The 22,776-nt window shown below is 42.9% G+C and overlaps 2 protein-coding genes across 7 annotated transcripts in view; one reads left to right on the top strand and one right to left on the bottom strand.

Annotated features, from left to right (window-relative positions):
* DONSON (downstream neighbor of SON) overlaps positions 1-7,076 on the top strand; it is a 13,114-nt gene extending 6,038 nt beyond the window's left edge. Inside the window, exons 5-10 of one of the 2 annotated variants that reach the window (XM_025214417.1) lie at positions 1,398-1,576; positions 1,698-1,794; positions 1,889-1,987; positions 4,411-4,609; positions 6,136-6,348; positions 6,646-7,076. In XM_025214417.1, coding sequence (XP_025070202.1) covers positions 1,398-1,576; positions 1,698-1,794; positions 1,889-1,987; positions 4,411-4,609; positions 6,136-6,348; positions 6,646-6,783 — 925 coding nt within the window. In that variant the 3' untranslated portion in view covers positions 6,784-7,076. Of the gene's footprint in view, positions 1-1,397; positions 1,577-1,670; positions 1,795-1,888; positions 1,988-4,410; positions 4,610-6,135; positions 6,349-6,645 lie in introns of both variants that reach the window. The other variant, XM_006032644.3, reaches the window with a different exon arrangement.
* A 954-nt stretch (positions 7,077-8,030) lies between these two features.
* Positions 8,031-22,776, bottom strand: part of SON (SON DNA binding protein) — a 53,655-nt gene continuing 38,909 nt past the window's right edge. For 2 of the 5 annotated variants that reach the window (XM_025214412.1, XM_025214411.1), the window contains exon 8: positions 22,064-22,207. In XM_025214412.1, the coding sequence (XP_025070197.1) occupies positions 22,195-22,207 (13 nt within the window). In that variant the 3' untranslated portion in view covers positions 22,064-22,194. Of the gene's footprint in view, positions 10,984-12,513; positions 12,630-12,727; positions 12,797-22,059; positions 22,208-22,776 lie in introns of those variants that run through there. The other 3 variants (XM_025214409.1, XM_025214410.1, XR_003096045.1) reach the window with 3 other exon arrangements.

Raw genomic sequence — 22,776 nt, forward strand, 5'->3', positions numbered from 1 at the left:
CCCCCCCCCTTTTTGCACAGTCCAGGGAGACCCAGGATTCTGCAAGAAGCAGGGAGCTTCAGCACCATTTACTTAAGCTGTCTCAGGTCTCCCTGGGATGATTCACACTGCAGGGGAATGCCCTCCATATCTTGCATAGTCCTGGGGAGAGGCACAAATGTAATGCCTGTCCATGGCCTGAAGCAGGCTGCCTTGGAGGAGAGATTTATAGCAGAAGTTTGCTAAATACTTTCCAGATACTGCTTCCTGGATTCAACATTGCACTTTGCCCAGGTAGGTGCAGTCCTGTCCTATGAACTTGTATTTTGATGAACCACTGGTTATTAATCTCCCACACATGGGACTGCCCAAAGCTCACGGGGGCACAGAAGGGAGTTGGTGAGGTTTTATTCACCAAGGCGCCCCCGGGGGTTACAAGAAATAATGGCCACAAGCTAGCAGAGAGCAGATTTAGACTGGACATTAGGAAGAACTTCTTCACAGTTAGAGTGGCCAAGGTCTGGAATGGGCTCCCAAGGGAGGTGGTGCTCTCCCCTACCCTGGGGGTCTTCAAGAGGAGGTTGGATATGCATCTAGCTGGGGTCATCTAGACCCAGCACTCTTTCCTGCCTATGCAGGGGGTCGGACTCGATGATCTATTGAGGTCCCTTCCGACCCTAACATCTACAAATCTCTCTGAGCAAAAGAGGCTATATAACAGCAGAACTTCTTCAGTGCGCTGTCCTTATCCACCCATCTTTCCTTCTGTCTTGGAGTGCTGTATGTTAGGCTTCTACAGCTTTAGAGACGGATTTGAGACAGTTGCAGGTATTCTCCCTTTTAAATTGGACAGTGAGATTCCTGCAGCTTCTCACTTGCCCCCCCCACCCTGCCACAGGCCCCCCATGGGAGTTCTACAGCTCCAGGGAATGTGCAGAGGAAACTTGAAGAACAGTAATTACTAATAAAGTACCCTTTCTGATGGCTACTTAAAGCAGACCTTTAAAGTTTTTTCTCTCTCAAATTCTTTAGCCACATTAGATGTGTGAGGTTAAGACTAAAGCCACCTTATTGTGCTGAATGCCCCTCCATGTCTGGCAGCTTTTAAAAATTTACTAGCAGGCTGCCTTTACCATTTCACACATGTTAAATCACTTGTGAGTAGATGTCTCAGCACACCTCAGGGCCACGTTATCAAGAGACCTCTATGCTGGATGCCAAGCACACTTGAAAATCTGGCTGTCAATGTTAAAGGTATTGCCTTTCAAACTTGATTGTGGCAAGGTGCATGTTTCCTACAAATGAGTAATGTTTCACAGAGCATTTCATTATTAGAGATCTAGCTAGGAATTTATCAGGTGGTAAGGAGGAATTAAAGATGGAAATAATCACTGTAACTATATTTTACCAACTTGCAGGTCCGTCAGTTTTACTTCCCTGTATAACCTGCTCAAAGCGAAGCTTTGTCCCTACTTCTATGTTTGTACCTACCAATTTACTGTGCTGTTTCGTGCGGCTGGCCTTGCAGGAAGTGATGGTATCACAGCAGTCATTTCACCCACGACCAGGGGTTTAAGAGAAGCCATGAGAAATGAAGGTAAGATGGAGCTTACATTTGACTAACCTACCAAACTCATTTGGCATGCAAAGTGTGTATATAGTCATTTATTTGCATATTTTCTCCATTCAAGGTATAGAATTTTCTTTACCTTTCATAGAAGAAACTAGAAACCGAAAGCAGAGAAGTTCTGAGACAAACTTGGAAGCAGAAGTTGCCAAGAATTCTGAAGTAGGCAAGCACACTGAAGATGAAGAGTATGTAATCTGTCTGAAGAGTCTTTATGTTTTAATCTAGTAAATGCTGATGTGGACTGTTGCTACCTTAACAACCTGAATCTGTATTTCCTAGGGAACAAGGAGTGAGTGATGATGAAGAAAGTTTTTCTTGGCTTGAGGAGATGGGAGTTCAAGACAAGATTAAAAAACCAGCTGCAATTTCTATCAAACTGTATCCTTTACTTGAGTTTCAGGACATACAGGATATAGAATCATAGAAAATTAGGGTTGAAAGGGACTTCAGGAGGTCTTCTTGTGCAACCCCCTACGCAAAGCAGAATCATCCCCAACTAGATCATCCCAGCCAAAGCTTTGTCTATCTGAGTCTTAAAAACCTCCAAGGATGGAGTTTCCACAACCTCTGTGGGTAACCTGTTCCAGTGTCTTACTACCCTCCTAGTGAGAGAGTTTTTCCTAATATCTAAACTTCCCTTGCTGCAACTTGAGACTGTTGCTTCTTGTTCTGTCATCTGCCACCATTGAGAACAGTCTAGCTCCATCCTCTTCGAACCTCCTTTCAGATAGTTGGAGGCTGCTATTAAATCCCCTCTCAGTCTTCTCTTCTGCAGACTAAATAAGCCGTTCCCTCAGCCTCTCCTAATAAGTCTTGTCCCCTAGCCCCTGAACCATTTTTGTTGCCCTCTGCTGGACATCTAATTTGTCCACATACTTTCTGTAGTGGGGGGCCCAAAACTGAACACAGTACACCAGATGTGGCCTCACCAGTGCTGAATAGAAAGGAATAATCACTTCCCTTGACCTGCTGGCAGCACTTCTACCAATTCAGCCCAGTATCATTAGCCTTCTTGGCAACAAGGGCACACTGCTGGCTCATATTGAGCTTATTGTCCACTGCGACCCCCCAGGTCCTTTTCTGCGGAGTTGCTGCCCAGCCAGTCGGATCCCAGCCTGTACCGGTGCCTAGGATTCTTCCATCCTAAGTGCGGGAGTTTGCGCTTGTCCTTGTTGAACGACATGATATTCCTTTGGGCCCAGTCCTCCAATTTGTCTAGGTCACTGAATCCTAGCCCTACCCTCCAGTGTATCTACTACTTTCCCCAGCTTAGTGTCATCTGCAGACTTGGTGAGGGTGCACTCTGTGCCGTCTTCTAGATCATAGATGATGACATTGAACAAAACTGGCCAGGACCAATTTTGAACCCATATCCACAAAGCCAGTCATCTCATCATAAAAGGCAATCAGGTCGGTCAGGCATAACTTGACCTCGGTGAATCCATGCTGACTTCCTAATAACCTTCTTCTTCTCCAAGTACTTAGAAATGGATTCTTTGAGGATCTGCTCCATGATTTTTCCAGGGTCTGAGGTGAGGCTGACTAGTCTGTAGTTCCCTGGATCCTCCTTTTTCCCTTTCTTAAATATGGGCACTGTTTGCCTGTTTCCAATATCAGGGGTATCTAAGTGGCAGCCTGCAGGATGCATATGGCCCACAAGGGGTTAATCCCATCCGGTTTGCCCCCCTCTCCCCCTTCCCTACCCTCCAACTTCTCCAGCAGCAGCAGGAGTAGCTGGGGTTTCTAGACTTCCCCCTCCTTCCTCCAGCTTTCACTTCCTGCCCCCACCCAGGGGGTGGCACAGCGTGGCCCGCAGCACCAGGGGAGTCAGCAGGATGTAAGGGGTGCCTGTGCAGTCTAGAGGCCCATGGCTCATATTAGTATGGCTTCTGTTGCTGCAGCCCATGTGTGTAGCCCTTGGATGCTTAGAAGTTGCACAGCCTTGAGCTATATACTGTATTTACCAAATCCAAGATGACTTTAAGATGAGCCCCCCCCCCAGTAATTAGATTCTGTACATGGAAAATTTTGCCTAGCACTTGCCGCTTCTGTTCCCTGCCTTCCTGGCCGCTTGCCTCCCCGCCCTGCTACTGATTACCCTGCAGCAGCTTTGGCTTTGACCCCAACCAGGTAGCAATAGCAACTCCAGCTCCATCCCTGGCAGGTCAGAGTCAAAGAAGCAGGAGTAGCTCCCCTGCCTCTGTGTGGTCTCCCTATCACTACCCTCAACCCTGCACTGTACTCCCCAACCCTTCCACATACACACATATACCATGTAGTCTCCTCGGTGCTGCCTTCAGGCCATGCACTGGATTGCACTCCCTACACCACATCCCCTGTGCTTCCCCTCCCCTGCACAAGGTTTCCTCCCATGCTCTCCTTACCCTGCCCCATGAGCCCCAGCCAGGCAGCACGGGATCTCCCGCCCCATCCCCAGCCTTGGCATTCGAATTCAGGACGAGACTCCCTCAACTGGTTAAATGCAGGGGAGAACCTAGTCTTGATCTGTAGCAGTGACTGTATTGACTCAAATCCATTTTAGCAACACCAGATCAATATGATCATCTTAGAGATGCCAAAGAAAATAATTGCAGGTATTAAAACTGGAAAACAGACTGGCTTCAGTGAAGTCAAGGGTTAAGTTTAAGCTATTTTTTAGTTCATTGCTCTTCAAGAGAAAACTCTTAAAATTAGCATAACAGCTTTTTTCAGTGAATTCTTATGTGGCTTTTATTCTTGATCTAGTGTATTGATGATAAACTTTCTACATTTTTTTTTTTTTCTTTGACTTACCAACATAGTTGTAAAGAAAAACATGAGGTGCAAATGGATCATAAACCTGAATCCTTGGCATTGGTGCGAGGAATAAACGCATTCACTTTATTAAACTTCTTGATAAATTGCAAGAGTTTAGTGGCCAGTGCAGGTCCTCAAGCTGGGCTTCCACCAACGCTGCTGTCCCCAGTTGCTTTTCGAGGCGCAACAATGCAAACACTCAAGGTAAATAGTGTAGGAGAAGGTTTAGTAATCACTGTGCAACTGAACTATCAGTTTTCAGTGAAGAAAATAAGTTACAAGTTTCTTTACTTGAAGTCTAATATACTTGGGTAAGCAAGGTTATTCTCATTCCTTTGTAGGTGTTTGCTAGGGTTAACACTTATGCTGTTAAAGCTCGACTGGGTTAGCATATTAATTGCAAATCACCTCTGCTGGAAAGTCAGTTTTGGGGGTGAAGATTTGGTTGTATAATCTAACCTTGAGATATGAGGAGTTAAACATGTAGCCTTCCCTATTCCTAATACAGTTGTTCAGGTGTTCGCTTGAACATTTCCACTGTACAGAACTGAAGATTCCGTCTAGGGACGGACAATTACTTGGGTCTGTCTGCGGGCCAAAAGGCATTTCTGGGGGGCTGCCGTGGGCCAGTCAGCATTCCCCCACCCAACAGTTCCTCACCACCAACAGCACTCTGGCCCACTCTGAACTCACCCTGGCCAGAGTGTACCAGCCAGAACCTGCACGTATAGCCCCAAACCCAGCCTGCTCCATGCCCAGTCTGGACCACCTGTCCATGCCAAACAGCCGTTGAGCAGAAGCTGCTGTTCCATGTTGGGGGAAAAGCATCCCCCCCTCCCCTTCACTGCTGCTGGGTACTTCTTGCAGCAGCTGCCTGGAACCTGTACCTGGGCTAGCCTGAAGCTTCTCTGTCACCAGCACTGCTAGCTGGGCTGCCCAGCAGGATAGTGATTGCAATGCAGAGGACCTGCAGGGCAGCCTGGGTGCAGACTTTGGGCAGCTGCAGCAAGAAGTGCCTAGCAGCAGTGAAGGGGAAGAGATGCTTTTCCCCTGTGTTGAACAGCAGCTGCTGCCTGGCCACTGTTGCTGCTCAGCATGGGCAGGAAAGTCTGGAGCAGGTGCAGGGCAGAGGGGTCAGGGCTGCACGTGAGGGTCCTCACCAGTACCATGGGGTTAGGGGCAGTAGCCAGGACCGGGCACTGCAGCTGGACTGCCTTTCTAGGCAGCCCAGGGGACAGTGATATACGCTACAGGCTGGATGGCACCTGGGCCAGGCAGGACTGAAGGACCCACCGCAGCAGCCCCTGGTAAAGTCCCTCTGGATCTGGTTCATCCCTGCTCTAGTCTGATCTTGAGGAATTCCCACAGTCCTAATTTTAGGTAGGATGTGAAATAACTCCTTGCCCCATCTTGCAATTGTGCTACTAATCAGGATGTTGCAACCTAGTTCCATTACTTGTTTGTTCTGCCTGCCTAAATCTCTCCTTTTTTGAATGTGCAGTTGCAGTACCAGACAGTAGAATTCCTGCATATTAATAATGGGTATAAGCTGGGAGTGGGAATGTCTGTAAAGAGCAAATAATAGCCATGCCTCATAAGGGCAAATGGGGTATTAATAGGTAATATCTCTAGATTGCTTTGACCACTCTGAATTCAAACCATTACTGAAATGTAAGGGCAGATGTCAGTTGAGATGGATCAAATACTAATTTGCTTTGTCTTGTATTTAGGCTCGAAGTATAAACGTGAAAACCCAGGTTCACTCAAGTTATAAGGATATATTTAGTTTGGAGATCATGGGCCCTGTCATGCCTCATTCCCTGCACTCATTGACGATGCTGCTCACATCTGCCCAAAAAGGAGCCTTTTCTGCTGTACTGTACACCCATGAGCCCACAGCAGTGTTTAACACTAGTCTTGACATGGAGAGGATCTTACATAAGGCAAGTAGTGTGAGAGAGAGCCCTTCCTTTAGGATTAATACTTTTTATTACAGCTGCTCTTCCCTTGATGTATTAGCGAATGCCTAGTTATCTGCCACTGTAATGATCACGTTTAGTTAATGGCATTGTGGGCGGTGGTAGTTACAACAACAGAAGAGGGCTTTTACTAAACTGATAGCTTTAAAACTAGAGTCCCTCTGACAGTTACAGCTATTCAACATTTTTTGTTCATAGGCAGAGAAATGGGTACTGAGGACAATTCATTGTTACATGCCTATTGCAAATCATTTTTCACAGGAAACTTTATGCACAGACCTCACTAGATGTGGACTACATCCTAAAACCTTGGATCAACTGGCTGGGATTTCAGCATTGGGGAAGTCTTCTATAAGATTCCTAGAAATGAAAGACTATGCATATACTTGGAAGTCCTAAGTGCATTATTTTAGTTGATGGAGCAGGACTAGCTGTTATTTCATCAATGTTCTACAGATGCTGTTGAGCTAACCCAAACAAATGTGGTCTCCTACAAATGTAGCCTACTTATAAAACCTCTTGGATGTAACAGATGAGAATTTGTACATAACAGCACTGGTAAGGCAACCTCAGGTGGAAGAACACTTTAAATCATCCAGCAAGATCACTGGAGCTGCTTTCCAGCTCTGAAACATCTTCATTTTATGCTTTTAAAATAAACTTTTTAAACTAAGCCATCTTGAATGTTCTGCTCTTTGGAGTTAAGGTAGAGACTCCATGTTTAATTAAACTATAACAGGATCACTTCTAAAAAAAAAAAAACTTGGGGTGACATCTACTGCTGCTTTTGTGAATCTTGCTATATTTAGTCACATAGTGCCCATTTTAGTTTTAAAAACATTAGCACTTAAGCTTTTTACCTCATTATTTTTTACTTACCTAAAATTCACAGGAAGCAGATCTGGCAACTAGAAGGATTTAGTTTGGTAAGATCAGCTGAATAATTTGTCTTCAGAGTACAAACATGGACAGCTTTTGCTTTTTGACATGCTATTCGGCTAAAATCCATATGTGGATTTGAATTGGGCATAGCGGTGGCAACATTCAGATTTACCTATTTGCTTAACAGGTACCTTATCACCTCATTCCATTCTGAATGAACTCTACACCTACTAGAAGTGCTTTAAAACTAATAGCAGTCTGCAGGATACCCTCGTTTTAGTTAAGAGGGACTCTGGTACTGATGTGGCTACCTAACCCTCTAGAACATTTTGCTGCGTGTTTGGTGTTAGAACCTGGATACTGTTCAGTGACCATTAAAGTAGGCAGTTCTGATCTCTGTTATTACAATTTTTAAAAAAGCCAGTTTCTTAAATGCCTCAACAATACCAAGCATTTCATCTGTATCAAGTCTGAGCGGTCAACCACTTTTAAGCTGGATGGACTATATAACAGTGACCCAAAGAAAATCCTGACTTGCATTCTAGCATAATTTAAGATGTCTGAAGCACCAGCATTTTAAACTATCAGAATCTACTAATCGTGTACAGATAGAGCTGGTCTCATGCTGGAAACAGCCATAATTAGTGCAAGACATGTCCAGTCTGAGTGAAAAATGCAAACTTCATTACAAGAAACCAGTGCCAATGATTGCTTACAGCTGTGTAATCTCAAAACATTAACACTTAAGATTTTAATAATAAGTTATCCATTTACACTTTCATATGCACTTGATTAGGTGAAAAATAACTAAACTAATTTCCCGTGGATATTTGTGCAACAACATCATTCTGAAATTGTGACTTAGGCCTGAACTTTTCCTTTTCAAACAGACAATTCCCTTCCTTAAACAGTATTTGGACTTAAAGTTTGTTTGAACTTTAAATGCTAACACAGCAGACTAAATTTTACTTGCACTACTTCCAAAGGTATAATGTAACTCTTGCACCATGAACAAATATGACCAGTGACACAATCACTAATAAAGTCATACTTATTTTAACCTGTCCAGGTATATTGTTACTATGTCATTTTTGGGTGGACAGCTAGGTAAATAGATGCTAGTTAGTTTCTGACACATGGAAAGGTGATTTGGGAGTGCAATTAAGCAAGAGCTGCATGTTCTCACTAGTTAAGATATTTATATTGTCTTCTAAAGTTATATAGAATGGTTCAGGAGGTCTGCAGCCACAGGAAGACCAAGATTTCTGCTGAGCAAAGGTTTCTTCACAACAAGGAAAGATTAAAACTTTTTTAATGAACACTGATATTCTAAAAATAGTTTATGCAGCAAGGTATGGATTCCACATTCATGCAAGCTGCAGGACCCTTCTTACTTTCATAGCCTCTCTAAAAGTATGTTGCTTTAAGACAGCTAAAATTCTGCAGAAATGCATGGTGCCAGGTACAAAACCCAGTTCTGTGCCATTCTCTGCTGTTGTACCATACCTACCTACTCTTCCTGAAGATTTTTCAGCTACTTCAAAACAGGAGGCAACCAATTACTTTATTTAACAAATAAGGCTGGGGGGATATAATTATGTAATTAAAAGATAGTAGTGAACAGACAATATTAATTCAAATACCTTCTAAATTCCTCAACTTGCAGTCTTAATATGATTTGAACTCTGGAATTTCTCTTCTAACAGGAACCCCCCCCTCCCATCAGTATGTGCTATTATTCCCTAGACCACAATAAAGTATTGGGTATGAGGCTTCTTTTGTGTACTTTTACTAATTCTTTGAGAGCATGTCTTCAGCTGTCAAAATGCCTTATATAAATTAAGTGGTGTGTAGGAATTTAGACAATCTAATCAAGCCCAGATTTGCCATTACCAAGAGCAACTAAATGGATGGAACTTGTCTATCACGTTTAATAGGTAGGTTCAACTTCCAGTTTACCATAAGTGACCTTCTGGTATACCACTGACCCTCAGTTATCTGGTCCCCAGATCAGGTACTTGGCCCTTATGGCATTACAGTAAAGCCTTGTTTAGTAATGAGGATAGTGAAAGCATCCAGAATTAGAGTGTGTTCATGGAGGAAATAGGATTGGAATGTTGTTATCTCCGGGTTTCTGCTGCAATTTGAAGGATATAGGTTGTAGCAGTTTGCATAGGAAATTATAGTTTCCCCGTCCCATAAAAGCTCTGTGTATCTGATATGATACCAAACGGTAAGATGCAAAATGTTAACGTTTTCAGAAATAACTAAATATTAAAGAGCTTCATTGTGATGCCATGTTTTTTAAGTCACCCAAATTTGTTGAGACCATCCTCGTCCCCAAGTTTAAAATTACTACAACCAGCTGCTAAGACTCTAAAACCAAGTAGCACATGAGAAAAAACCAGATTCCCTGTTTTCTCAATTGCTTTCATTTTCAAAAACTGCCAAAACATTGGATTAAACTTTCAAAGAAATCTCATCCCAAAGTGTGGTGCAAGCATGAAAAAATCTGAACTCAAAATGTTATCCTGATATTTTTCTAAGCAACTGAAATATGGTTGTGTTCTGCCTTCTTACCAGCTGTCACTACTGTTCCTCCCCCCCATAACACGTGATGGTATGCTGACTTCTAAATCAGTGCTCTAGCATAGATTTAAGTGTTTTTTGACCGATGATTAAGATTATGAACTTGTGCTGCTTTATTGACTGACTTGGGTACAACAATTTAAGCATCATTCTACCCCCATCCAGTTGAAGATTTGTTATAGTTTAAAATTCACATTAACCACACATTCATACAATCAACATCAGGCAGTGTGTTAATTTGAGATTGGAATAGACAACTTCATATTTCCTTATCAGAACATGCAGGGAGAGAGACTTTCACATTGCGATTCTGATCAGTTCCATCACTGGACTTTCTTCCCTCCCACTTCAGGCAGGTCTTTTGCCTAATCTTTTTAGTGCTAGAATGTAGGCCGTATGGCCAGTTGCAGAACACCACTGAGAAACCCCAAACAAAATTCAAAAGGAGAAGTAAGTAATGGTAGCTCTGTACAACAGTGCTACCATTACCTACTATCCCATAGGGGTAACTGGCCCAGTATCTGTCCAGCAGTACATGCCAGCCTTTTCTAGACTAGGGTAAGCTGTGCAGCCTTTAACTGGCTATAGGCAAAAGTACAACAGTAACTTTACCAAAACCAGGGACAACTGCATCATAGTATAAAACAGTATGAAAGTGTTAACATTCCGTACTGAAGAGAAACTGCATGAGTTTTAAAACAAGGGTTTAGATTATTGATGCCTCCAGAGTCTGTCTTCCAATTTTAGTCATTTAAGAAATAATTACATCACTAATGTAAACAATATAAACATACCAAAAACTAAGTATGATTTAAATACATTTTTGATGGTACAAAAGAAAAGCTTGCGGGTGTCTGTACAGTTTTTACAACATGGGAATTGCCAACGTATTTACAAAATGAGACGGGCAAATACCTTCTTTGTGCAGAGTAAAATTATCCGAAATAATGTCAATATAAAAAACAATATCTAGCGGTGTGAGGCACTCCTGAACATGGTGGTATTAGCCATGCTTTCCTTTGGTACAAGTCCCATCGCTTGGAGGGCCGCAGTTGCTGCTGTGGCTTTAGCATGCTTCTTATTAAGGCTGGCAAAGGTAGGCCTGTATTCATTCCCATTGACCATCACCTGTTCAAGAGAAACAAACAATACAGCAGTCATCTACATTTTACCACTCCCTCTGATTTATCTATTTCCCTCACATCAGTGCACTTGGTACCTTGAGAATGTGCCTTCAATTCCCTTTGAAAAGGACTAAAGATCTCTATCATGCAATGCAGAAAGCAGTCTCACAGATTAATATAACATCTATTACTGATATTCCTATGCTTCCCTTCTCAATCCAGAGGGAAGCATAATTCAGAAGCATTTTGTAAACGAGTATTTCTATTCAATTACCACATCAAGGCCTCAATCAGGGCTGAGTGCCATTCTGGTGGGCATTGTGCAAACACAAAGAGGAAGACAGTCCCTGCCTCACAGTGCTTGCAATTTAATTACACCAAACAAACAGCAGGAAAATGTCAAAAGTTCCAGCTTGTTACTTAAAAAAAAAAACCAACAGGAAGTGTTGTGCTTAATTCTGCATCCTCTTCATTGTCCAGTAGCCCAGACAGCCTGCAACACCACTCACACAACAGGAGCAAATCAGGCTATGCAGCAAGCCCCAGTTGTAATTTGCTCTTAACACAGATCTGCCAGTGAAAGCTGTCTGCATACACAAAGCTCAGTTGTTTTCACCACTGTCCCATCAAATTGTTATCAATCAACTGTGGAAAGGACTAAAAATCTTTATCATGCAATACAGAAAGTTCTCACAGATGAGTATAACATCTATTACTAATATTCCTCCTGTTCACTGCTGTACTGCCTAAGCTCCACTCAGGTGGGCTTCCTGTTGCATTTGTACAGTGTACCGAGCAGAACTGTACAATATGGAATACTTAATGCAGCAGAGTGACAGGATCATAACCTTTGTTTTGTCACTTCTAAGTTATTCCAAGACCACCTCATGAGGCCAGACAGGCAGGGGTTTAGAACTGTATTTCTAATCTAATATGAAAGGTGGCCAGGTCTGACAAGATGAGATAAGAACTAACAGAGTTCTTCATTAAGAAACTTCTTGTATGGTTAATGCAAAAAGTGGATATGTCTGAATTTCTTCCTTCCATAAGCCAAACTTCAAAATGTGTTTAAACCTGCAGCTCTTGTTCCCACAAAAGTCACTGACACTTTGTTACTACCCAGTTCTCTGTCAATTCTTTACAGAAGCAAGATCCAGCCCAGGAAGAGAAAGTAAATGCGGGTTATGCTAAGCTAAAACTGGAAATAGAAAGATAAATCCTGTCACTTTCTCCACAAAAGTAGTACCCCTAAGGCTATTCCTGGGAATAAGGAGATAAGATTGAATTCCAAATTGGTTTTTCTGTTTAAATAAAAACTGGGAAAGAATATCTCAGTTTCTTTCTTGATAGTCAGAAATGTGCCTATAGGATCTGGGTTTAGATTGGTAGTTCCTTATAAGAGGGATTGTGTACTCCTATGTGTTTAGACAGTGCCTAATGCATTGTGAATGCTAGTAGAACACAAATATAGCAATACTTAAAGCCTCATCTTAACAGAATACGTAATACATGAGAAAAGAGAATTCAAGCTTACCTTAAAGATAAAGTGTTTGCGATGATCAGGCCCACTATCATCCACCAATACGAATTCAGGTGGTGACCATCTTCTTTTATTACAGATCTCCATCAGTGCAGAAACTGGATGTTTACCTTAAAGACAGCAACATATTTGTTTTCTAAATCAATTCTACTGATACAACCAGATATATTAACTTAAACATATTTTAAAGGAGTAAAAAAGGTCTCACCTGAAAGATCCTTCATCACACTGAAATGTCCGGATCTCTTTTGTGCCTTTTCTCCCACTGCAACAAGACCTAAACAAAACAGAAAACATATTTATCCTGTGGGTTTCTCCCTGTACACACCTGATTTTGCAATGATGTCTCGAGAGGAGCGAATCTCTCATTCCATCAACCAATAACACGCATCAATGTGCTTTACTATGACAACAACCACAGCCCAATTGTCAACTCAAAGTTTTTTAATGTCTCCTTTATTCAGCACTACTTTTCCTGCCCTTCCTTCCTTCTCCACTCTTCCATTAACTTTTGCTGTAAGGCTGTAACTAAGCTACTGGGAAATTCGGAGAGTTAACATAAAGGATGACAAGCATAAATACCTTTACAGAGATCAGCATCAAAAGTCACATATGACCTTTATAGAAAACAGACCAAGAGCTGGAGTAAAATTCAGAAGCAAGCCACCAAGTCTTTTTCCCACCACCACATTTATTTTAGTCATTTGCACATTTCCCATTTTAAATTTAGACACTTCAAAATGTATTCAATTTTTACGAACACTAATTCATTGCCTTGTGCCATTCAAATCATTTGAAGGAATTCACTATTTACAGCGACTCCCTTGTGACCTGTGCTCTCAATTTAGTTACCAGATTTTTTTTCACTTCTTGCCCAAATTTATACTCAATTTAAAGTTAATTCAATTTAATTTGGACAAACACAATGCATTCACTATAAGTAACAAAAAGCATGGGGTTATCATCTCAATGATGTAAAGGATATGTCCCAATGAAGGTTGCTGGGAAACCTCCTATAAGAGTAAGTTACAGATTTTTTTGTTTGCAAAGTTTCCTTGGCACAGTTACTTTTATCCTGAGCAGTAAGAACGAACTAATTTTAAAGAAACAGGCTCCTTCTGTTTCTATATAACAGTTCATTGGTACTATATATTTGATTCTCAAGGAGGAGGATATAAGCTTATAATTAAAATGCTCTGTACGGTTCTAAGGCAGTGGCCATCAATCTTGTTTTTTATGGATTACTTTTGTACAATAGATTTCCTCCTTAAAAATGCCCTCTCTCCAGTCCTTCAATCTATGTTTATATCCTGGGTCTTAAAAATGTGAAATAAAATGTAATTTCACTGCCCAGTACAAAAGCAAAGTGGCAGGGTAACCCCCCTCCCCTCAATTTTTTTTTTTTACCTGCATGAATATCAAGAATACACCAAAATAAATGATTTTATATATATAATGCACATATACAAAACCATTGTGCGCACGCATGTGAGAATTTTTTTCCTTCACACTTTCATTGTATTTTCCTTGTTTCTTACCTCTATTTGAATCTGGGGGATAAGGGTGTGAACAAGAAAGATAGTAGCTTTTTTCCAGGCTCCTCCTCTTCATGATGTTTTATTCTAACTTGCCTCCTTGCCACATCTTCACTCTAATAGCTATACTTCTCAAGTATAGCTTACTTCAAGGAATTTTGGTTCCAAGTGTTATGTTATACCAAATTTGTCTGAACTGCCAGTTTCTTAAATGTCCTTAATATTATTTACATCAGAAATAATCACAAATATGAGTTAACAGTCATGTACACTGAAGGAAAATAGCCTATTGCTTTTTAACTCTCTCGCATTAATAATCTGTGTCCCTCCTTTTTAGTTTTGCCAGGCACTGTGTCCCTTGAAAGGTTAAGAGGCATGCTCAGAACTAAATGTAATGGACCACAGAAATGCTCTGCTTTCAACTGAAGCACTATGGTTTTGCATCTCTAGCTGCAGTGGACAAAGCATTTGCAGCTTGCTGGAAGACAGTGGACTTCAGTTACCAAGTGCTGTCTTGGGCCTGGAAGCTACTTCGGGCCAGCACCCAGAACGGGGGCGGGCAATTATTTCAGGTGGAGGCCCGCTCACCCAGTTTTGGCAGGCTGTCAAGGGCCGCATGGGTAGCCCCACCCCTTGATAGGTGCCCCATCCCCTGGTCACCATCTTGGAACCAATGTCCCAATGTCTTGTGACCAATGTCCCAGGGCCAGCATCGGTGGGGCCCAAAGCGGGACACAGGCTGGCAGGGGTCTGTGCAGCTGAGCTGGGCTGCACCAGTAAGGGGGAGCTGGCCTGGCTCCATAGAGCATCTGCTGGCTGGGACCCCATGCTCCTGCCACCCTGCTCTGGGCCCTGCCGATGCAGGCCCTGTGTTCCCGCTGGCTCCTGCACCTGCTCACTCCCAGTGGCCCGCAGCCCCGGACCCCCTGCTTGCTGGCAGGGAAGAAGCTGGTGCTGAGTGCAGGGAAAAGCAGCCCCTTGCCCACCCCATGGCCAGTGCTCCCTGCTGCAGGTGCTCGCAGCCCACTCAGGCCCTGGTGTTGTGGGAGCCCACTGGGCTTCCCCTGGGTCCTACTGCCCTCAAAAATGACAGGAACCAGGGGCAGATGAATATTCATTTTCTAAATTTTTTTAGGGGCCCCGCGGGCTGGACAGAATGGCCTTGTGGGACGGATGTGGCCCACGGGCTGTATTTTAGATCACCCCTGATCTAGAATGTGGGTCTGAAGGGGCCAGGCCATGTGAGAGCCTGGCTAACCCTGGATCCAGGTCTTTGTCTCCTGTAATAGCTTTCACTGAACAAAACAAATTGTTTGTCCCTTCTCGTGTGCTTTCAGAAATCAACAATTCACTAGTTTTGTTTAAAATAATGCAAGACTTTTAAAATTGTTTTTCTTTCAATATGGGCAATAAACAGAAAACTATCTATCTATATTCCTGGTCTTGTGATACCGTTCATTAAAGTTCCAAATTGCCTTTCAGTGGTACACACCTACACTGTCCACGGTTGTTCTCAAATCTTTCCCTGAAATAGTCCGGTCTGTGCAGCACATGTTCAGCCCTTTTAAAATACTATTACCAATACATCCCATACTGTTATTGCCCTCCCGCTGTATCAAATGAACTATTCTTGTTGCTTCTTCCAATTCATGTTATCTTAATATGTTAGGCACCCATGTCTGATTAGCCGAACATTAAGATGCACTTCTCTGTTACTCTGGCCTTAGCTGTTCATGGCAAGACATGAAGGGATACAGTATTCTCCATACTGCTAAGACTCCAAACAGCAAAATAAGGATGAAATTAAAGCAACTCAAGAATAGCTGCAAGGTTCTCAAGTATCTACAGATGAACTTGCATCAGGAATGGTGAATGAACATCAGGTACTTGCAACTAACTGCTCACAAAAAAGACACAGACCAAGAGCTACTCAGAATTATTGAGGCAATTTTTAATATTTTTAAATTGAAAAATAGAAGGCGAGGCAAAATTAATCAGATTATTCATTATGAATTATTGTCTCCTTTCAGCCAAGCAATGACAGGGAAAGCACAAGTCATTCAAGATCCATGCAGTTGTGGCCTTTAGGCACTACTGTAATAGCAATTCTAACAATAATAAATCTCTACAGGTATTAAAAGGAGCAGAGAAAGAGAAAGGAAAAGGAATTGTCCTGATTGGCTCACTGAGCAATGGAATGAAATTAAAAAAGGAAAAAATTATGCCAGCAGGAAATCCATCCTAAGAGTAAAGGCTATTGTAAAATAACCTCTACACAAGTTAAAAATTAATGCAAAATGTACTACAGGGAGCAGTGCTGGCAAGACCCCAGGATACTGAATATGCTAGTCTAAGCTAGGCCTTTTTCACATTTTGCTTGTATGACAACTGTTTTCTTGTTACTAGAGGACATCTTAGATTCTGACAGGATGGAACATGTAGCTTCTGTGAGGATTGTGTAAAGGTACAATAGCTGTTCAGCTTCTAGGAATGCCAGGGTTTGAGCTTTTCCCAGCTAAAATTACAGCACATTTTGAACAGCATGCATAAAAAATGGCTATAGATCAGCAGTCTGCTTTCTGCTAGGCCTCAGACCCATGCAATCTTTCCTGAAAGAGCTGGCAGCCTTTGAAACAATAGGCTTAACTATTTCTTTACCCACATTCAGCCCCTAGCTTGCTCAAGTCGTTAACCCTTCTTGTGCTTCTAAGACTTTATAACTGGTAACCAGTTTAGACAGCACTGGCAAAAGGTAGGGGGTGCAAGCAGGTGCACGTGCAAACCCTGAGATTGGCGGTGCACCCCCTGTGATTGGCTGCCACTGACGCTGCTGGCGGTGCCTACAAGCAGTTGGCACTCGCCACCCCCTGCCATTGCCAGTGTCTGCGGGTGGTCGCCGACCACTGGTCAGCACTTGCGTGTCTTTCCCCCTCCCCCTCCAGTGCCATCACCGCCTGCAGGAGCTGCCCGCTCACCGCCACCACGCCTCCGCCTTCTGTGGGCAGTCACATACCCCCTCAGCCTCCACGGGCACACATTATTCATGTTAGACAGTATAGGGAAACTTGCTGAAACAGAAGTGATGGTAAATGAGCAGACCTCACTCCTTGGAGGAATAGGGACAGCTTCGTTATTTATGGGATTTGGCTTCCCCTCCTCACTCGCATCCAGTCTCAGGGTGCTCCTGAATTCTTTGCTATACCTGGATTCTCAGGTTCCAGCAGTGGCTAAGAGGCCTTTCACCAACTCCATCTAGTGTGAAGGCTGCAAACTGTTTTTCAGATTCAGATCTGGCCACAACCATTTATGCTTTTGTAAACTCAAGGCTAGACTACTGCAATATGCTCTATGTGGGACTGCCCTTGAAGGCTGTAGCTGGTGGAAAATGAAGCAGCCTGCCTTCTGACAGACGTGGGTTACTGGGAGCACGCTACTCCAGTGCTGCAAAGTCTGCATTAGCTTTCAGACACAATTCAAGGTGGTAGTCTCGACATATAAAGCCTTTTATGGCCTGGGTCCTATATACCTAAGCGACTGCTTCTTTTCCTATGTTCCATCACAACTGCCAAGTTCAGCTGAAGACAGCCTTCTGCAAGTACCATTTGTGTGCCAAGCTTGATTTGTCCTAACCAAGTGGGAGGTCTTTCTCCTCAGTTGCTCCTCAGCTCAAGAACTCCCTTCCCCTTGAGGTTCATTACAGCCTGAACCTAGCCATGTTTCAAAAGCATCGTAAAACCTCTTTATACAGGAAAGTATTTGGTAGCTATTGGTCCAAGACAAAAAGAAATGCAAAACTCTAGCTGGTCTAATAAAAGGTATAATTTCTGAACCAAGAGTTCGAGAGTTTTGCATTTCTTTATACAGGAAGGCATTTAGGAGGTGTCTATCACTTTTTTTTCTTAATTATTTTCTGTTTTTATGACCGTTATTCTAAGCTCCCCTGAGCCCTTCTGGGGAGGGTGACATAGAACTCAAATAAATAAATATAGTATGCTTAACTATATATTTGTTTGTTACTTGGTCTGTAACTATTTCTAATTACTTCTCTTTTCTAAATAGGCAAACCATCCACTTTCCATTTCAAATGGGCAGCTCACATTAAGTTAAACAAATAAAATGTAACTGATAATATTTAACATAGACTGCTTCTCTCTCAAGCTAGAGTAAGGGCATTCTGTGTCCCAAAAGCTCATCTAGTCTCTCCCTAACTACAAAGTAGTCCAATACAAGATTGCACCTCACAAATCTTGCTTCTCAGTTGTGCCAGCAGTTCCCCTGAAAATGTCTGTGTGCTGTATCCTTTTAATTTCCCTCACCTTGCTGTTTTACAATGTCATACAATGATCTCCTGATCTTGATTCAGACCTTCGTACAGTATTTTAATATATACATAAAAAAAAAAAAATCATTAGGACCAAATGCCCAATCAGATACCACTCAGAGGTCCCTGGACACTTAACAGTCTTAGTATCATGGGGCATTTATACACATACTGCAGTCTGCTCCAACGCACCAGAAATCCAGCATGCCAGAGCAGACTCGATTAACTAAGTCTGAGCAGCACACAAACTGACACGCCCATCGCTACATCGCATGCATTTGTATAAATGGCCAAATGCACATCAGTGCTGGGAAAATGGTGGCAGCATGCTTTTGAACCAAAACACAAAGGTGTTTTAGTTCAAAAGCGCACTACCATTTTCTCAGCGCTGATGTGCACTTGGCCATTTATGCAGATGTACACGACACAGCACTGCACACTTTTAAAAGTGTGACTAAATCAAAGCTAACCGCACCTTATCATGCATCAGCAGATGCATGACAAATAGAACCAAGGAGGTGATCCTTCCCCCCCTCTATCGGGCGCTGGTCAGACTGCAGTTGGAGTACTGTGTCCAGTTTTGGGCGCTGTACTTCAAGAAGGATGTTGATAGACTCAAGAGGGTCCAGAGGAGGACCACTCATATGGTTAGGGGCTTACAGGACAAGCCCTATGAAGAGAGACTGAGGGACCTGGACCTCTTCAGCCTCCGGAAGAGAAGGCTGAGAGGTGATCTTGTGGCTGCCTACAAATTCATTAGGGGGATGCAGCACCAGATCGGAGATGCTCTGTTCACCAGGGCACCTCTTGGGGTAACAAGGAACAATGGTCACAAACTGACAGAGAACAGAGTTAGGCTAGATATCAGGAAAAACTTCTTCACAGTAAGGGTGGCCAACATTTGGAATGGGCTTCCAAGGGAGGTGGTGCTCTCCTCTACCTTGGGGGTCTTTAAGAGAAGGCCGGATAGGCATCTGGCTGGGGTCATCTGACCCCAGCACTATTTCCTGCCTAGGCAGGGGGTCGGACCTGATGATCTGTTGAGATCCCTCCTGACCCTAGCATCTATGAATCTATAAGTGCCCAACGCTGCATTGCATGCAGGTATAATTGTGCCCATCAAGCCTGGATGTGAAACAGTCAGATAGTTCATTAGGAAAGCTGCACTGGAAAAGAGAAATCAGACTGAATAAAATACTTTTTAAAAAGTTCTTTCCCAATGCTTGTGTTATTACTTGCGTTAAATGGAAGAAACTGTTACCAACAATGAAAGCTTTGCAGGACCAAAGAACTTCTTTGCCAGTGGGGGGTGAGGGAGAACCAACAAAACCTTATTTTGTTCCTGGCACAGGTCAACCAGTTCATTACCATTCTCCTCCTCCTTCCCATCCCCAACTTTCAATTCAGCAAACTGTCTGAGGGAAATTAACAATTATAAATGTCTGGCCACTTTCCAAATAAAGCTCATACGTGTCTGTACTGTTTTCCTGTCTATACTTTTAGATGGTCGCAATTATAAAGCCATCTTACAGCCTGCTAAAAGGTCAATTACTTGCAAATGCCCTCCAATTACTATACTTGTTAAATGAAAAAGTAAGACAGAGTCTCCACTTCTTATCTCCACACACAAGATTTACAATTGTTGATTTATAATATCTTATCTTTGGTGCTGATCTGACAATTTTAAAGCATTACGCAAGTGGGGAATCTGTTGATCACTTTACAGTCCCAATATCTAGTTTCCACTGACTATAATAGCACCCCTGCAAGTGAGTCAGAACATCATGTGCTTAACTACAAAACCAGCGACAGTCCTAATTGGTTACCTTATTGCTTATACCGTAACAAAAACTTGTGACATACATAAACCGCTGCAGTGAAGAGTAACTTTCAGCCCAACTGTCTACTTTGTAATCTAAGTGTACTACCCTTAACCTAGTGATTCCCAAAGAGTGTGCCACGACACACTAATGTGCTATAAGAGCAATGGAAGCGTACCACAGGATCCCATTAGGGGTAAGTGCTCTTCTCCCTTGTCCAGCATTCTGAACCTGTCCCAGCACATACAACTATTTCTCTGTGGACTGCTGCCACTGTTGCTGCCTTCCCCAACCCCAGGCAGCCCCTGTGCCAGCCCCCGCCCTACCCTGCAACACTCCCAGCAGTGTGTAGGAAGACACACAGACAAAGCCACACTCTGCAGCCTGGTTCATCCCCTCCACTCCTTCCATGCTACTATGGCTGGCAGGAGGGGTTACAGGGATGGTTGCTGGCATGTAAGACCCTGCAGGAGCAGCCTCAGCAGCGGGGACTGTCCATACTCTCTGAAGTACCGACCAGGGGCTGGAAGGTGGCAGGCACTGGAAAGAACATGGCACAGCAGACTAAGGACCTGTCCCCACCGCTCAAGTGGCACCAGTTAGATCATGATTCGCAGTTTTCTTAGCCTCACAGACCCCCACCATACCTTTTCTGAATTCAGCTCTGTCATTTTCAAATGAGGTGCCACAACATTCAGAAAAGCATGTGACAAATTTTAATCCAGAAAATAACTGTGCCCCAGGTATCAGAAGTTTGGTACACGCTGCCTTAACTGCCTAATTGGGTAAAATTTACCTAGGAGTCAACAATGAATACTTCTAACCAGCCCTGAATTGACTAGTATAGCAGGCACTGGCTTCTCAGGCTTGCTCCACTTCACCTAGCCTGCTACACCTTGTGGTTGCTAGATCCTTGGAAAGAGAGGCTTCCCCAGGGATTTTTGATCCCATGCTTCTGTTTAGATGTCACTACTCAGCCCTTTAAGGGCTTATTACATGGCTCCAACTGCCACTTACACCACACCCATGCTTTGCAGATGTTACCAATCATGCTCTACATCCCATCCAGTAAGTGCCTCTCCCCAGAGGCATCCCCAAACTCTGGGTCCCTATGTCATATTCATTATATCCATCACCTGGACATGCTGCGCCTCAGGCCTCTGTCTCTAACTGATCTTTGCTTCCTAACTGTATCTGCTCCCTAAGCATTCCAGTGCCTTAGACTCTCTCTGACCCTGTTCCTTGACTTTTGGTCTCAAGCACTGGGACCTTGGCCCAACTCCTGGGCCAGCTGAGACCACCACCACCCCTTGTCTCAATCCCTAAATCACCAGCCTCCACCTTAGCTGTAAGGCTGCCTTCTCTTAACCCCTACAGTCTCCCTCTGTCTGCTGCTTGCTCAGGAGCTCCTTTCATGCCAGCAGCCAGGGTGAGACTGCCTGCCCCAGCTCTGGCCCTGGGTACATCTCCCAGTTAAGCACCCCCCTTCCCCCCCACTACTTCCAAAGCCTCCTCCCTTCTTTAAGGGCCAGGCACACCCAGCACCTGTTACAATTAGGCCCTACCAATTTCAAGGCTGCTATTATGAATGTAAGGCACTTACATATTTGCTTAAATTTAAATGGAAGACAAGCCCTCTTTATCTAAATGAAACTAACACCTGCAACTGAACCCTCACAAAAGTAAGTTTAGGTTGTCTACAGTTCGAGGGCAGAATCAAAACCATTATTTTGACTGTAATTTTTATATACAGATAAAAATTGAAAATAAATTTCCAGCTACTAAGAAGCTATCTATTTAGCTCAATAAAAAGAAAACATAGTCAATTTTATGCTATCTGAAAATCTTCAAGAAAGTGGCTTACCTTTTCGATCAGTCTTAAAATCAACTAAAATAGGCTCCACACTGCCTTCTTTGTTTTTTCCTAATCCTTCTCCTTCTCTCCAGCCCATTTTTCTCATCAGCTGAGCTCCCATTCCTCCAGTTACTGGGGCTGCTCTTAAGAACTGATCCTATCCAAAGAAAGAAAAGTAAAACAAGTCCTAAAGTTAGCAATGGATTTTAAAAAAGTAACTGGGATCTTCCAAAAATATTTCTAGTAAGTTCACAGATCAATTCAAGTGAATACACATCTGCTTTACATACATTAGCATGTCTTGTATAAACCAGAATTCACACACACACATACATTAGGCACACAACTTTTCAAAATATCAATCTAAAAAGAGCCTAGGAAAATTTTAATGAGATCCTTTAATTCAAAAAAGGCAACTGACCCACTTTGAAAATACATATTTAATAAAATCATAACCATCATTTATTTTTAAACGCGCTACTTTGGTTCCAATGCATCTCTTCTCATCTTGTGAAAGGAGGGAGTGTTAATTGTCTAACTGGCAAGTTTGTGCCAAGTGTACCTAGTTATTGAACAAAATACAAGCACTTCAGTAATGACGTACGAGTTTAGGCATATTTTAAATTTCAAAAATGTTTCCCCATTTTATTACACAGAAGTTGCATATACAAAGTTTTACTCTGCAAATCCACATGAAACAGACACAGGTGTTTCTATATATTTTTA

Source organism: Alligator sinensis, unplaced genomic scaffold, assembly GCF_000455745.1.
Source record: "Alligator sinensis unplaced genomic scaffold, ASM45574v1 scaffold996_1, whole genome shotgun sequence".
Classification (NCBI taxonomy): Eukaryota; Metazoa; Chordata; order Crocodylia; family Alligatoridae; genus Alligator; species Alligator sinensis.